Here is a 17,060-nt window from a genome sequence, read left to right as displayed (position 1 = left end):
ATTATAGGTCATTATAACATACTGTATAATGTGTTATGATTGCATTATACGTTGTTATGAATATTTATAACTGTAACCATCACGTGTTATAAGCATAATACAATGCATTTATACTTGAACTTATAAGTTATTATAATAAGCTTTATAATGTGTTATGGTTAAGGTTATAAAGCATTATGATTATTTATAAGCTCTTATAAATATGATCATAAAGGATTATGATCAGCATTACAATGCCAAGTATGTGTATAATGCATTATACTAACGGCAACTCACCATTGTAGCAGACATATCCGTACTTTCTTGTGCAAACAGCATTCCACATCCCTGTGTTAGCACGATCAATTAATACACAGTCGTAGTTCTTTGACCTGGGGTAGAGCCACCCCGGATACCAGTGTCTGAATGAGGCGTTGCTCCCATCAGACCATTCCCAGTCGTTTCTGAACAGGCCGATCCAGACAGCAGATCCGTCGGTGAGTGTCTCAATCTCCTGGTTCTCTGCCTGGTTCCTCACACTGGCCAGGTTTGTGTATCTGTCCTTGCAGTAGAGCTGAGAATCCAGCCACGTCTTGGAGGAATTTACCAGAAAGTAACGAGCTTCACCCTCTACCATGCCTGTCAAATAAAAGTGTGTGTGTGTGTGTGTGTGTGTGTGTGTGTGTGTGTGTGTGTGTGTGTGTGTGTGTGTGTGTGTGTGTGTGTGTGTGTGTGTGTGTGTGTGTGTGTGTGTGTGTGTGTGTGTGTGTGTGTGTGTGTGTGTGTGTGTGTGAAAAATAAAAAGATTATTGCAGAACTTCTAAGACACAATCATACTGTCTAAACTTGGGCAAAGTGCGAAAAGATGGATGCGACAAAAGCACCATGTTCATATGTTTTGTTGGGATAGAAAATATGTTTGTATTCTAGCGATCTGTTTAGGCTGAAGGAAGCAGGAGAAGGACTGTAAAGCTGTCTTGACATATTTGTCTAAGATAAGTTTATTGTCCAACAATAATGCCCACATGTCTCTGTCAGGTTGAAACCTCATATGTCCAAAGCTGTTACTTTTCAGGATTCAAATTCAAAAATAGCAAAACCAGCAGATCTGCCAGCTCAAAAAGTGTCGCTTCGCACCGCATTTCTAGCTTGTATATCTGCTACTTCTGCTACTTTTGTGTGACGCTGTAGTATGATCAAGTAGGGCATTCATTTACGAAAAAACACAAACAGTTAGAATATTGAGATGAGAGGTTTCTGCCCGACAGCAACGATATGGTCTTTTGAGAGTGGACCAAGCAGGCTTGAATTATCATGTCTTTTACCGAACTTAATCTTAGCAGAGAAGAGGAATACAAATGTCAGTCACTCACCAACATAGCAGATGAAGGGCATTGTATTTGTACATGCGGTGGAGGACCAGAGACCTCCACTGACACGGACACAGTCATCACCAGCAACACTGCTGGGTTCTCCTGTAGACCAGTTCCTGTAACCAGTCTCACCTGGTCCATAGAAACCGGGATCTGCCAGAGACCAGTGCCAGTCTCCACTCACTAGACCAGTCCAGTAATAATCACCACCACCAGGCATGGACATGCATATTTTTCTATATTCCTCGGAACTGTTTATGGTGACCAGGTCAGTGTAGTTCTCTCTGCAGTGGCGCTGAGCTTCAGACCAGGTCTTCGGAATAGTGATATAGTGGTACACACGTAAAGCACTTGATGTCAGAACACAAAGGCCTGTAATGAGTAGAGATGTAATAAACGTATTTATTTACTATAAGCAAGACTAGAGTCTCAAAGTCTAAATACACACATTTGCCTACAAGTGCTGCAATTTTGTACTGTGGCTATCGCTGACTGTGTGGCGTATACGGTCTGTGTTAGCGGCGTAAGTTACAGTACGTCATTTTCACCTGAGGAAATTGCCAACATAACTCATTCGCTCTGGGGTGAAGTAATAATGAATTTAATTTTTATGGCGTGAAGTATCATTAGCCTGATACTAGTTATGAGTTAATTAGGGGAATGATGAGGTGAATTCACACCAGCAGTATTTCGCTGCTGAGTTCTGAGAAAGCGGCAAGGTTCAATGAGTGTCCATAGAGAGGAGCGACCGGCGCTTTTCCCACCGTTGCAGGAGCCGGAGCCAGCAAAAAGCGGAGCGAAAAAAATTCAGAAATGTGCAACTTTTCTCAAAAGCGACAGTCAACCAGAAGTGTGCTGTGCTCTGAAGTAGTGGACTAGGTGTATACACACCCGACACCGCTTGAGACGTATACAGAAATTGACTAGGATACATGGAAGTACCAAATATTGAAAACCCTTTTTAAATAGCAGCAAATGTTGGGTCGTTTACTAACAAGCAGGGGTGGAAAAAGTACATTTTTTTTTTACTTAAGTAAAATACTGCTAAATTTACTTGAGTAAAAGTACAAAAGTATTGGTATCAAAATGTACTTAAAGTACCAAAAGTAGAAAGTACTCATTATGCACAATGTCCCATTTCACAAGTTTTCAAATAAAAACTAGAAAAAGTGCTCCTCGGGCCAGGTCAGGTACGTTATTGTGGCCTCCTGTTGGCGCTATAATAGGCCAATGTGAAAAGAGTGCCATTTCTTCTTAGGCCTTTCACGGCAAGCAGACACTGCATTCAAGGGTGCCATTTCTTCCTCACCCTTGTGGGAATGTGCGTGTGAAATTTCACGGAAATCGCAAGCTGTGTTCATGATTTGAGGCATTTTGTTTAAAACGGACCAATCCTGCAAACTTTGGAAGCCAACCTTAGCCAATGAGGATGGAATATGGAAAATCGGACAGATCCGGGTTGATCACATGACTATAGAGATACTGTGTACCGATTTGCATGACGTTTGGATAAAATCTGTAGGAGTAATATAAAAAATGGGTTTTGCACAAATCGGCCTCCTGGTGGCGCTATAACAGGCCCATGTGAAAATTTGGGGCAGAGGTTCTGAATTGGCATTGAGGGAGTGTGTGTGCACAGTTTAGCAGCGACCGGGCCAACGGTGCCGGAGATTAGCTGCTCGCGGACGGACAGGACACACGGATGGACACACGGACTGACACAAGGACGGACAAACAGGGTGCAAAACATACTCTCTCGCCTTGCCTTTAGGCCTTGCGGAGACAAAAATGCATAAAAACCTTTAGAAAATAGCAGATCTACAAGCTCTACAAGCTACAAGCTCGCATCGCGACGCATTGTCAGTTTGTAGATCGGCTATTTTCAAATGGCCGAAATGTATATAGGGCAGAAGTGGGAAATGTATGTTTTGTAATAATAATCAAAATCTACAAAGTAACAAGTAGGCTAACTAAAGTTGTCAAATAATTGTAGTGGAGTAAAAGTGCAATATTTGCCTCTGAGATGTAGTAGAAGTTAAAGAGGTGGTGCCATGTTTTTGCACTTTTTCTGTTTTCCATGTGTCTATGAGGTTGATAGAACTTCATTAAGCCCCCCGGTGGTGTTTTTATGGTGTTTTATGTCTTCTCTGACTATTTGGAGTTTCTTCCTGGAGGCTGAAACCTTGAGGGTCAAACGTGCCAATAGAGAAACAGCGCTTTAGTGACATCACAAAGCCCACACCCTCCCCCTCATTATCATAACACAACAGGTGTGGGCATGAGGAGGAGGAGGGACTAGGACAGGTGGGTGGTGCTAAGGTGGTGGAGGAGGTGCTAAGGTGAGAACCAGGTATACTTAATGCACTGGTGGGTGTGTCTACATAAACATTTTAACACTTACTGTACACTTTTTTTTTGTTGAAAAAAATCCTTACATAATAATAATACCTTATGATCAGGTTTTAGGGTTGAAAAATATCATGGCACTCCATCTTTAAAGTATAGAAAAATGGAAATACTCCAGTAAAGTAATAATTCCTCAAATGTGTACTTAAGTACAGTACTTGAGTAAATGTACTTAGTTACTTTCCACCACTGCTAAGAAGCTTTCTCCTCTCTACCTGTGAGCTCAGCTGCCGGGGGGGGGGGGGCACTTGGAGCAGCGGAGCTCTCACTCTCGCTGGACCATACTCATTTATTTACAAGGGTGTCACTCGTACCTCAGACATGACCAATTTCAATAAAACAGCGGTTACTTGCGGTTACTACCTTTTTTCAAGTGTGGACTTGGTTATGTTCTGGCAAAAAAAACAGCTTGGGTTTCTGATCTGCCTCCCCTGTCTGCCTGTAGTCACTGATTATCTCTCCTTGCGTTTTGGTCTACAAAAAAGACAAGATGTACCTTTTTTGTCCCACTTCCCTTTCCTCTCTCTGACATCTGACTCCATTATTAATGTTATGCTAAACTGGGACAGTGATAGAAGTCAACGAATAAATCCACTCTACAATTGAATTTACATGTTATTTCTATAGCTTACAGTTTTAATTTGTGAATTTGAACAAAAGCAGAGTAATAAAGCTAATGTAATCAAGAGACAAATCCTGAAACAACTTCTAATCTATATTATCAATCAAACTTTATCCATATAGCACATTTCATACATTAAAATACTTTTTTATTTAAATAACATGAATTAAAACAAAGCAATTTATGACCAGTAGGTCACCCATGGTGTTTTTTTTTACAGGGATTCAAAGCTGTAAGCCCCTATATCTATATAGGCCCTAAACTCATCTGGACGTAGGCTAATATCTCACATGAAAATTATGTGAGCCCAACTCCAAATTCCACACTGATTGATGACATAATAAAGCCTTCCTGTCCTGATTTCCATCTTAGGGACTTGGGAGGTTTGCAAATATTTACTTGCTGTCCAAGGTCACCGGAATAGCACAATGTTAATTCTGTTTTGGGGTGGATTTTCCCTTAATGTAAACAGCCATGAATGTTGCATTCCTACTTACCTGACAAAACCTTGAAGAACATAAGGAGCTGCCCAAACATGATGTGTGTGATACCTCCACTGAGAGGCGCTGTTTGTCAGAACTGCAACTATTCCATAAACACAGAACATTTGCATTACAGTAACAAACCTTTCAGTAACAAACTTTAATAGCATTATACATTTTAACGGGTGACAACATGCATGATTTTCTATGTTTTAGAGCAGGGGTCAAGTTTTTCCGGCCAAGGAAAGAGAGGCCTTATAAAAAGAGATAATAAAATTGTGAAGTTTATTCAACTTTCATCTTTTCTTTCAAAGCTAGCTCAGTCACCATTTAGCTGATTGTCTCATGACTGTTGTGTTGAGAGATTTGAAACAAGTGGTGGAAAAAGTACTCAGATGTGTCCGTGTACTCAGAAAAAAAGTAACTAGTAAGTTTTCAAATAATTGTAGTGGAGTAAAGGTACAATATTTGCCTCTGAGATGTAGTGGAGTAGAATTAAAAGTATAGAAAAATGGATGTTGTATGTTTGCTTGTTTGTTTATTTGTTTGTTTGTTTGTTTGTTTATTTGTTTATTTGTTTATTTATTTGTTTATTTATAGTAAAATTTGCAAATGTTTTGAATTCATGGTAATGGACTGTATAGTTTCAGACAAACAAAACAAAACATTTTCATCACAGAAAGATTTGGAGTCTTACAACCCCATAGGGCATGGGTCTTCAACAGGGGGTCCTGGTCATCTAGGGGGTCCCCAGAGTTACACAGGGGGGCTGCCAAATCTTTTTTGTGATGGGATTTTTTACATTAACCACTTCAACCCTAGCATCCCTATTCTGGAGGGAATATTTGCTGAAAATAGCCGATCTACAAGTTATGTGAGCTTGTAGACCGACAATTTTTACTTCCAGAGCTCTGACATCTACCAACCAGTCTAGAAAACAGAGGTTATGTAAACATTTAAAAACTATTTGATAGTACAAAAAACAGAACATTTTCAAAAGTAAAAAGGTTGTGTTTTCTTAATATACCACAATGGTGCTATCTCTTCGGTTTCTGACCCATGATTTTTATAGCCTGTTTTTTTGTGGTTAAATGTCTGAAAATACACATTAACATGACCCATCATATTCATAAGATATTTAAACAAACGAAAACACCTGAATTTACACAACACTGATCAAGTCAAAGACTTCTACAAGGCTATCTATGAAATCTATGAAAAAGTTTAATCTGCAACACAATTGTATACAATATGTAGTGGGGGCCCCTGCTTAATCTTTCTCTGAGCTAAGGGGTCCTTGGCCTGAAAAACATTGAAGACCCCCGCCATAGGGGTCATGGACCCCCTGTAGAAGACCCATGTTTAGAGCATGGATTGTGACACACAATAGGTTATAGTCCAATATGTAGGTTACCACGCGGTTTGGTGGGCCTATAGGCGAAGGCCACAGAGATGGTTATTGGTCATTTGACTAATCAATAAATTCCCAATGCATTTCACTGCCTAATGCAACATGATCCTGGGGGTTTTGAGGTGCCATTAATGTTGCATTCATGATAGTGTTAAACTCACAAGTTTGATATTCTAAATGGTCTACTTAAGGTTGGAAAGATACAAATACGAGGATATATGATGACGTATTCTTTGACATAAGAAGTCATCATGTAGCTAGAACGGTGAAATCAACATCAACCAAGGTTGTGTCGAAACAGAAACACAAAACATTGGAATCATAATTTAGAAATTTAGGCCAAACTAAATTGTTCTTTATTTTATCAAATCAAAAAAAAAAAATTGCTACATTGTATTTCACAACACTATAAACTCTTTGAGGTGAACTTTTTGCAACTGTGCAAAAAAGGTATCATTATTATTATTATTATTATTATTATTATTATTAGGCTATTACTGCTTATACTACAAATAGAAGTATTCTGTATATAACAGAACTGGGCTGTGTAACGAGAGTAAACCAACCTGTTTAAAGTGTGAATTTCAATCCATCATTTGCCTTGATTCCTTGCAGCTTCAGTGATGTTGTAATCCCGGTTTACACACTAGCTGATTGATTGATAGATTTGGATACTTTATTTAGAAGTTTGCAGAGAGAAATAGCACATGGAAGTACAGTTCAAAATACAAGGTCAACTAAAAAGGATGGAAAACCCAAAGAAAGCCTTTCGGCTTGATTCAATAGGGGTCCTCACGTACTCAATTCATAAGAGAATGTTACTCTGCATGTCATAAGACTCTTATATCTCCTTCTCCCTCCCTCCCTCACTCCCTCCCTCGTCTCACATGTAAAACGATCTAATAGCCTATATGTAAAACATCATAAGATATTTTAATGGCTTCCTCCGCCGTTGGTGTGAATGTGAAATACACTGAAAGCGCTTTAGAGAAAGGCGCTAAATAAATGCAGTCCATTTAGTAATTTATCATTTCAAATCATATTTCGTAATTAGGCCTATACTTTAAAATCCAATGTGGTCTTTGTCATCATAAACAACAATTTAGCCTGAATTCATGTTGCCACTCATGATTAGAAAGGGCTTGTAACCCCATCTTCATCACCAGTGGTGGAAAAAGTACTCTCATTTAAAGTAAAAGTATCAATACTGCAATGTAGAAATACTCTGTTACAAGTAAAATATTGGTATCAAACTGTAGTTAAAGTACCAAAAGTAGAAAGTAGCTACTCATTATGCAGAATGTCCTATAAAACCTCTATAAAACTAGGGGTGCAGGCCACTGCACGGCCCTTCCGTCTAGCATATGACCTCAAAAGGTCCTAATTGATTTAATCATAAATCATAAAGTATTTGTGGTCTGATTTTGAGTTTAGCGAGACAGTATTGTAGTCCAAGATTGTTGGAATACCATGTATCCTAAATTCTGTTTTGGGGTGAATTTTTCCTATATGTAAATAGCCATGAACTCTGTAGGCCTACTTACCTGACAAAACATTGAAGAACATAAAGAACTGCCCAAACATGATGAGAGGCGTTGTTTATCTTAATGTGCAGAACTGAAATTCAAGATTCAAAATTCTCCTATATGCACATGTAAAATGCAGATGTTTACACCACACAATGAAATTTAACTTTTCCTTTGTCCACCACACTCATAATAAATATTATATATATATGATAAACATAAATATAATCGTCAAGAATGAGTATCAAAAGAAAGAAGAGCAGCAGTATATATTCCACAGATAAATATGTTCATAATATGTATCTGTGGAACTGAGTCAAACTAAATGTAATGCCTCAACTCTTACAATTCCAAGTGCTTGTCAGGGTGGGGGGTCCCCAGTTAAAATATGATTATTTTGGGGGGTCGCGGCCTCTAAAGAGTGAGAACCACTGTTGTAGACTAGCATGGCTAGTAGTCAAAAATATAGATTAGCCAATATGCCAGTTTACATTTACTGTACTGCTTGACATACTTTAGCCTACAGAGGCGCCATAGCCTGTTTGCATTTATTGCTTTACATGCTTTAATCTAGAGGCCTATTAGTAAACCACGCAAAGCTACTTTGTGGGCCAGGTGAAGGCCTTTACAGACACCAGGTTCATCAAGTGCAGCTACCCCCAAATATGGAGTGTGTTGTCTAACCGCAATGTGTCGTTATGGCATCAAGCAAACAGATCAGTCAGCTCCATATGGGCACGAAAGTGGGCATGCCCATATATGGGCATATCAGTCGGATCGACGGTGCAATCTAGGTGTGAGGGCCAGATAGCGGCCCGAAGTATTCGTGGTCTGATTTCGAGTTTACGTAAAGAGCTGCCCAAACATGATGCGCAAAAAATCTAATAATTTCTGTAAATAAATAAAAAACGTTTAAGTAGCTGAAAGGTTTGGGAAGCACTGGTCTAGAATTTGATCCTCGCCTTCTCCTCCTGGGCCGCGTGCTGAAGTGTCCTTGTGAGCAAGTCTCACAAGGACACTGCTCCTGATTTGCAAGTTTGGTGCCTTGCGTGGTTAGCCTGCTAATGGGTGTGGTAAACAAATACTTTTTGGCATGGCTGCCTCCTGCCAGTTGATGTAAATGACCTGTAAGAGAATTGAGAGAATTTGACTTGAGAGACTTGGACCCGTTTTGGAGGGGAAAACTGGGCAGAACTGGTCCTTGTGTTTTTTTAGCAGAACTGTTTTGGCAGTAAGTAAATCGGTGGGAGCCGACACGGCAGAGGGTGGGTGGCATCACACTGTTGATCAGCTCTTTGATATGCTTCAGAAAGCATTTGCTCACTATGGGGGTGAGAGCTACGGGACGCCACTAGTATACCTACTGTATATCTGGCACTGTCAGTATGTGATTGATAATAACTAGCCAATGGGGGAGGAGAAATGCTGAAACAAATAAACAAACACTTGAGTGGTTAGCCTGGTGAATGTTACAGTATAACAGAAGTCAAGTGAGTGTGGACAAGACACTGTCACACACATTTTGAGTAGCACAAATGTGGTGTGTGTGTGTGTGTGTGTGTTTGTGTGTGTTTGTGTTTGTCCTAACCAAATATGTAGTCGGACAGAAACCTCATGTCTCCATTTTTGTCTTTTTTTCGTAAATTAATGCCCTAGCTTGAGCTTGTAGATCTATTTTTGAATTTGGATCCTGAAAAGTAACCGTTTTGGACATAATGGTTTCCACCCGACAGAGACAATATATCTCCACTTGCATTGAGAGAAATTCTTTCTGACACCAGCAGGGGTAAAACAACGAAACTACAGGCCATTCATATGAACTGTCACTTGAACTCGCTTCCTGTATAGACTCTATATCAGAACAGGAAGCTGCACCCTTGGGTTTGACACAAATCTTGTCCTGAAGGTCAATTCAATGTATCCCCTGAGCAAGCAGGCTATAGTGTGGTATACATTTCAGCACTTGCACAGGAGACCCGGGTTCAAATCCGGGGGAAGAACAGGAAAGTTACATAGTGCAGCTTTAAAATGGCACCCCTAACCCCTAGAGATGTACCAATACCATTGTCACCATCCCGATACCGATACCGATACCGATTCCGATACCCATAACTTGCATATCGGTTGATACAGAGTACCGATATGATACCAATGTGTAAAAAAAAAGGATATCTAGGTCAGTGGTTCTCAAAGTGGGGTCCAGGGACCCTCAGAGTTCCTTGAGGGGTTTTCCAAATGGACCCTTACAGGTCTGTAACACCGATAGTGTACAAATGGAACCAAATGGATCATTACAGGTCCATTTGGTTCCATTTGTACACTCTCAGAGTTATGGGGGTCCATGAAAATAAAAAATCACACCCAGTGTGAAGTGGGCGGTGTGGTCATCACAGTGGTCATCATAGTGATGGAAGCTCACTTCAAAAAAGAAATACATTTATTGAAAAGAATCTTTATTGGTCATCATAGTGATGGAAGCTCACTTCCAAAAAGAAAGGATTTTTAGAAGTCCATAATCTTATTTATAGGTTATTATGTCATCATGTGTCTCGCTAGCCAATCACAGTGCTGAATAGAGTCAGCCAATAGAGTCAGCCAATCACAGTACAGCTAACTGGGCCAGCTGGGCCAATCACAGTGCAGGAAACTAATACTAATGAGATGTCCCAACCCCACTTATAGGGGCGGCTACACCGCCCAAAAATCCATTAATAATAGTTAAAGTGCAGCTTACAGTTAGTAAAATAACAATGTAAATTGTACAGTAAGAATACAAAACAGTGCAAAATCCTGTCCAAAATATGTAAATGAAATCTCATCATGTGATAAATGCCATAGAATCGGAATTCCATAGACTGGCATACTCGCCGACACCGATACCAGCATTTTGGGTAATATCGGCAACTTATCGGAACAACTCACTAACACCCTTCCCTCTTCTTATATCGCCACCAGTCTGAACGACCAACCCTCCCTCCCTCCCTCCCTCTTCTTATATCGCCACCAGTCTGAACGACCAACCCTCCCTCCCTCCCTCCCTCTTCCCTCCCCTACCTTCCTGCCCAACATGGCCTCCGCCCTGCTGCCCGACCAGTCCAGCGTCCTGAAGGAGGAGCTGACCTGTCCGGTGTGCCTGGACCTGTACCGCGACCCCCACCTGCTGCCCTGCGGACACAACTTCTGCCTGGCCTGCCTGCGCCGCCTCAAGCGCCAGGCGGACCGCGGCCGCTTCCGCGAGTGCCGCGAGAGCCACCGCTCCACCATCTCCCTCCAGAAGAACTTCAAGGCAAGGAAGGCAACAGACTTTTTTTTTTAACCCATTAAGACCTGAAGCCGATTCTAAAAATGTCTTCTAAATCACTAACAGTTTTCTGCAAAACCTATGTTTCTATATCAGTGGTTCTCAATCTTTTTCATGTCAAGGACCCCCAAAATTATATGTATTTGGCCGCGGACCCCCATCTCAAAATATGTTGTTCCAGGGACCCCCAGAAGCAAAGAGTTGAGTTAAAAATGTGCACACATTTTCACGATTCTTCAAAAATAGCCAAAGTATAAAATAATAGTTAAAGTGGTTGCACAGATGCGTTCCTGGTTTGAATGGGTTAAACATGCTTAAGACCCACGTTTTCACTGTAGGAGACTCCTAGGTTCACTTGTTGTTTTGTGGGTTGTGTGTGTGTGTGTTTAGTTTATTTTCCCTCCTGTTGTGATTGACTGACAGTGTGACTGAGGTCTTGTTGTCCTAGTCTAGTCTTCTTTGTCTTGCACTTTTTTTTTGTTGGGTGCACTACAAATCCCAAACCTGAGTTTGAGAACCACTGACTTATCTGACTGTTTCCCTATACCTTTTCAAGCTGGCCAACATCGCAGAGGATTACCGGAAGAGAGGCCGGGCGGCGCCGGCGGCGCCGGCCGCTTCCTCCTCCGCTGGCAGCTCCACACACAGGGGGGGGCCCTCCTCCTCCTCCTCCTCCTCGTCCCATTGGGTGCAGCAGCCGGTCAGGACTGTGTCGGCGGTGCTGTGTGACTACTGCTCTCCTCCAACAGCGGCTGAGGCCCCGCAGGGGGCCGAGGCACGGGAAGAAGAGGCCTCGGGAGGCGCCTCCTCCTCTTCCGGGGACGGGTAAGGTCCTGTCTTAAGTTATGACATAATATGACATCGCCTGATCACAATTATTAATTATAATTATTTGCTGTTATTTTTCGCATTATCGTCAGAATCGTTTCCAGTCATCTGAATAAATTCATCTGTTGCGAAATAGTCGATTTACAAGCTTGTGGCGTGAGTTTGAAGATCGTCTATTTCAGTATTATTAGTGTTATGATTTATTAAATGCATGGCCTGGCTATTGTACATTATTTATTTTTGTTATGTATACCAGTCATTGTCAGTAATTTCTTTGTATATTTAAAGTTATTTTTCATATCTGCCCTGTGCAATTTCTCTTTACAAATCCATCCTAAAAATGCAAACAGAAATGTAATTTTGATTTATTTGTTCCAAATGTTCAATGCCAAAACACAAGCTTAAATTGTTCATCGCAATCATTTGTATGACAATTAATCGCCAACAAAAATCCATGTCATGACCGTAACATCCCTTAGGGACGTGGTGACTCCAGGGGCCTCCGCTGACGCAGTGGCGTCCGCATCCGGCGCGTCCGCTGAGTGTCCTCCGCTGGCGGTGAAGATGTGTCTGAAGTGCGAGGTGTCCATGTGCCAGGAACACGTCAAGCCTCACCTGGAGCTGCCGGCGTTCCGAGAACACGTGCTGACACACCCCATCATGCACTCAGACGACTTCAGGAGGAGGAAGTGCCAGGATCATGATGAGATATACAGGTACTAGTCTCGCTTGGCCAGACTGTTGCCTCCCACAATTTTCAAATGCTTCGGTCATACAGTCTGGAGCAGTGGTTCCCAAACCTTTTAGCTCAAGACCCAAAAGAAAATGTATTTTATTAAGTATCCTAGTGAAAATAGCAGATCTACAAGGCAAGCTCACAAGCTTGTAGATTGGCTATTTTCACTTCTTATTAAAACATTTTTTTCCCTCTAGTTAATGGATTCATTAATTTTGTTACATTGTTTTTAATGGAATTCATAAAAAAAAAAAAATGAATTCGTTTTTAACTCAGTGCATTTTTTGAGATTTTTAAAAAAATCTTTTGAAGAAATAATAATTAAAAACTAAATCTAGGAAACAAAAAATAAAGGGGTCCACGAGTCCCACATATGGGTCCCGACCCACTGTTTGGGAACCAGTGGTCTGCAGCACGGAAGCTCTGAAAATGATCAGAGTGTAGGAGCCAAAATATATATTTTGTTTGTGTTGATCTTATTTTTGTTTGGTTTTTCCCACGCTTTGTTTTGATGTCTCATTTCCTAATTGATTGATTAGCTCCTGCTGTGTGTCTGCTCATTATCTTTGGTTTATGTCAGCTGTGTGTCTCGGGTAAGGAGGCATTCAGTTAGTGAAGGGGGGTGAGCTGGGCTCAATATTTTCTGTTGATCATTTACGTTTGAAGTTTTTTGCCTTCAGTTTCATTCATCTAAATTTCAGTACAACATTTTTGGATCTTATTATGTTGTGTTAATAAATCACCTTTACAGCAAGAAGTTTTCTTGCTTTGTTTGGAGTTGGAAACGTGTCACACAGTTCCTGCTGAAGCTCAGTCTCTTAGCGCTACTTTTAAATGGTTTTGAATATTGGGAAGAAGTAGTCACTACACAGAGGATTAAGCGGATGTGGAATCCTGGGAAGAACATACATCTTACAGATTGCAGCTTTAACCACTTATATACGTACCTTATTGACGGGTGGTCGCAGGGGTCTTTTTTTCCCCCTTCTATACCAAATCTCTGCACTGCAAATGGCTGATCTACGAACTGACAACATGTGGCGTTGTGAGCTGTTTTTTGCAGAATGTTCGCACCAGACACTAGCGCAAGGGTTCCCAAATTTTCAGGCCGTGACCCCCCCAGTGATTTTTTTTTTCTTTTAAAGGTAATTTCCCGGTGCTGGAGGAGGAAGAGGAGCAAGAGGAGAATGAGGAAGAGGCCGCAGAGGAGGAGGAGGAGGAAGAAGACGACGATGACCTGGACGACAGCAGCGAGGAGGAGGAAGACATGAGGAGCGACGCAGAGGACGACGAAGAGGAGGTGGCAGAGGAGGAAGAGGAGGAGGAGGAAGGACAGGACCAGAGCGAGTCCGCCGACGACGTCTACAGCCCCGAGGGCGAGGAGGAGGAGGAAGAGGAGGATGATGAAGAATGTGAAGAGGAAGAGGAAGAGGAGGATGAAGTGATAATGCCAGCTAGGGTTCGTGTTTCCAGACCGTAGCGTTTTTTGTATTTGTTTTTCGGCACGTTCTTTTTCTGCGACTCCCTGACTAATCGATGATATAATCGCTTGTGTCGATATTAGGGCTGGGCAATAACGGACAAAATCAAATATAATATTTTTGACCAAATACCTATATATTGTGATGATAATACCATATAGTGACATAGACATTGTATTACATTTTTTCAAATCTACAAGCTCAAAACATGATGTGTTGTGAGCTTGTAGGTCAAGTACTTGACAATTTGACAAAGTACTTGACAAATTGGCTCAAGTGACATAACACTTATGCCATATCACGTTATTGCAACATCGAAAAATCCCAGATTATATCTAGTCTTATATGATATAGATATGGTATAAATATATTGCCCAGCCCTATCATATCGTATAATACTGGAATGTTGCATAATATAAAGCTAATGAAAACAGCCATTGCCACTTTTTCTTTTTTTTTCTTCTCTCAAAACCTCCAACATGCATTTGTATAGATTATTTAATTCACGGGAGCCAAAACACATTTTGCACAGACGGCACTATCCAGTGTGAACCTCTTAATTAATGTATGATACTGCTGTGTATTATGGTGCTGTATTACTGCTGTATATGGTGTGTTTTGTATTGGGCAATATTTGCTTGACAAGAATGTTTGATCCAAGAGGGTGCAGTGAATAGCACCCTCTTTGTTTTTTCCAGAGGGACTGAAATGCCTCAATCTCCATATATTAACTTCGTGTTTTTTCGTAAATTAATGCGTTACTTGATCATACTACAGCGTCTCACAAAAGCATCAAAAGTAGCAGATCCACAAGCGCAGCGCGATGCATTTTGAGCTTGTAGATCTGCTACTCTCGCTACTTTTGAATTTGAATCCTGAAAAGTACATTTTAGACATGAGAGGTTTACGCCCGACAGAGACGATATATAGCTCAAATCTAAAATGACACAGATGCTTTCCCGGTTCTAGCGGGTTAAGCCCAATTCATACTTTGTCGGCTTGTCGCACAACAAAAAAAACTGCCGACCTACAAGCTCATAGCTTGTAATGTCGGCCTGTTTTTGGCACACAATGCCGTCGTGCGACAAAGCATAGACGAGGCATTACTCTTTAGCCAAGGGAAAAAAATGTTTGAGGGATACCAGGGTTTTGTTTACAATGTTCACGTACAATCCCCAGATTTGTTGTAATTTCCCCTTTTGAGGGGCGTTATAATAATCCACATAGTTTTCCTATACGTTTGATTTCAATACGACCAGCACCTTGATAATCTCATGGTGCACACATAAAGTGGTGCTTTTTCCTAAAACGTGACTCGTAGAGAAGAGGGGACTGTACAAATGAATGTTCTGGTAGGATAGAACAGGAACCACAGGTTGATGTACATGGCCTTGTTGGCCATGCTAAATGGTTCACTCAAGGTTTGATTCTATGTATACATGTAGTTGCACACTGCAAACCAAAGACTTAAACATGTGTGCACCGCACACTATATGTATATATTGGGAAAGTTGAGTACCAGACATAATGTAAAAAAGTTGCTCTGAATTTTCTGTATGCTAATAGTTCAATTGCAGTTTATACAATGTAACTCTGTTGTGCTAAAAAGAAAACCTATTGAATTTGTAAAAGTCCAACATACGCAGATTTTGAAGCTGAATCCTATCTTTGGTCATTTGTTGTGTCTAGACGACACAGGGAAATGTTCTCCAGCTAAGGTACAACAATTGTTTCGACGCGTACACGTCAATACGTAGGGTAACAGGTTTCCCAGCATTGGGAAGATGTTCATGTCCTCAGAATGAATGATAGAATTCTGGTTTAAAAATCTGCGGAGTTGCTTTTAACTTATGTCTTTTGATGTGTTTACTAAAACAGTTACTAAAATATTCTGTAAATGTAAATTTTTAGGTGAGGTGGTGGGAAGTTTGCACTTTATTACACATAATATTCTATGATGTTTACATTAAAATATTTGAATGTAAAAAAAGACAGTGCTCTCAGTGATGAATTGTGTGATTTTTGAGAGAGGCCAAATTTTGAATAAAGCCTGTTGTGTTCAAATATGTCCTTGGTCCAGCCCTTAAAATATGAAAAAAGAACCTACAGTTTACACAGTATACTACTACTACTACTGTAATGGCAATTTTAACCTTCCATTGTTCCTATATTGCCCATTACTTTAATTAAAAAAACGTTAACATTTTTTTTTTTTTTACTTTTTTATTTTATTTATTTTTGCAGGGGGGGGGGGGGGGTGCCCCATATGCACCCCCCCACAAAAAAAAAAAAGTTAGATAGATAAGATGTATATCTCTGCATCATTATGGATTGTGGAAGCAAACCAACTTCAGTCCACAAATTATTTTTTAATAAAAATAAAAAAAACTTTAAAAAAACTTTTTTTAACTTTTTTTTTTTTTCAGTCCACAAATTATTTTTTAATAATAATAAATAAAAAAAACTTAAAAAAACAAAATGTTAACTTTTTTGCAGGGGGGGGGGGGGTGCCCCATATGCACCCCCCCACAAAAAAAAAAAACAAAAAAAAAGATAGGATTTATATCTATTTTTCGAAATTGCAGGGTTTATTCCAAGTTTTCAAAACCCCCCCACTCCTACACCCCCCCATTCCGAAAAAAATTCGGAATGGGGGGGTATAGGAGTGGGGGGGGGGGGTTTCGGAATGGGGGTGTGTAGGAGTGGGGGGGGTTTAGGAATGCGGGGGTGTACCCGTGTTAAAGTCCAGAGGCACCACTTCACGGTAGCCGTCTGTGTTTCCATAGAACCTCACTGTCTGAGGTGTTTTGCGAGCCAGGGCTGGCATCTTCTCCTCCCTGTGTTTCTTTGATGAAAGTGGTTCAGTGTTTGTCGAGAACTTGTTGTCTCTCCTTTTCCTGTCCTCAGTTGGCTGT

At 40.7% G+C, this 17,060-nt stretch overlaps 1 protein-coding gene and 1 long non-coding RNA gene across 2 annotated transcripts; one reads left to right on the top strand and one right to left on the bottom strand.

The window, feature by feature from the left end:
• Window positions 1-1,369: 1,369 nt before the first annotated feature.
• Window positions 1,370-7,055, bottom strand: LOC308102397. Its single transcript, XR_013934648.1, has 3 exons — window positions 6,840-7,055; window positions 4,878-4,965; window positions 1,370-1,724 (listed from the first exon to the last, which is right to left on the bottom strand). It is a non-coding gene; the product is annotated as an uncharacterized lncRNA (long non-coding RNA).
• A 3,811-nt stretch (window positions 7,056-10,866) lies between these two features.
• On the top strand, window positions 10,867-15,489 carry LOC308101395 (E3 ubiquitin-protein ligase Midline-1-like; the record flags this gene model as incomplete). Its single annotated transcript, XM_080450818.1, has 6 exons — window positions 10,867-11,085; window positions 11,657-11,925; window positions 12,408-12,644; window positions 13,245-13,257; window positions 13,830-14,040; window positions 15,467-15,489. 6 exons carry the CDS (start codon window positions 10,867-10,869, stop codon window positions 15,487-15,489), a joined length of 972 nt encoding a protein of 323 aa, XP_080306944.1.
• Between the last annotated feature and the right edge of the window lie 1,571 nt (window positions 15,490-17,060).

Source organism: Gymnoscopelus braueri (genome assembly GCF_963280865.1).
Source record: "Gymnoscopelus braueri genome assembly, chromosome: 15".
NCBI classification, from domain to species: Eukaryota; Metazoa; Chordata; class Actinopteri; order Myctophiformes; family Myctophidae; genus Gymnoscopelus; species Gymnoscopelus braueri.
This window is presented reverse-complemented; position numbering and strand designations above follow the sequence as displayed.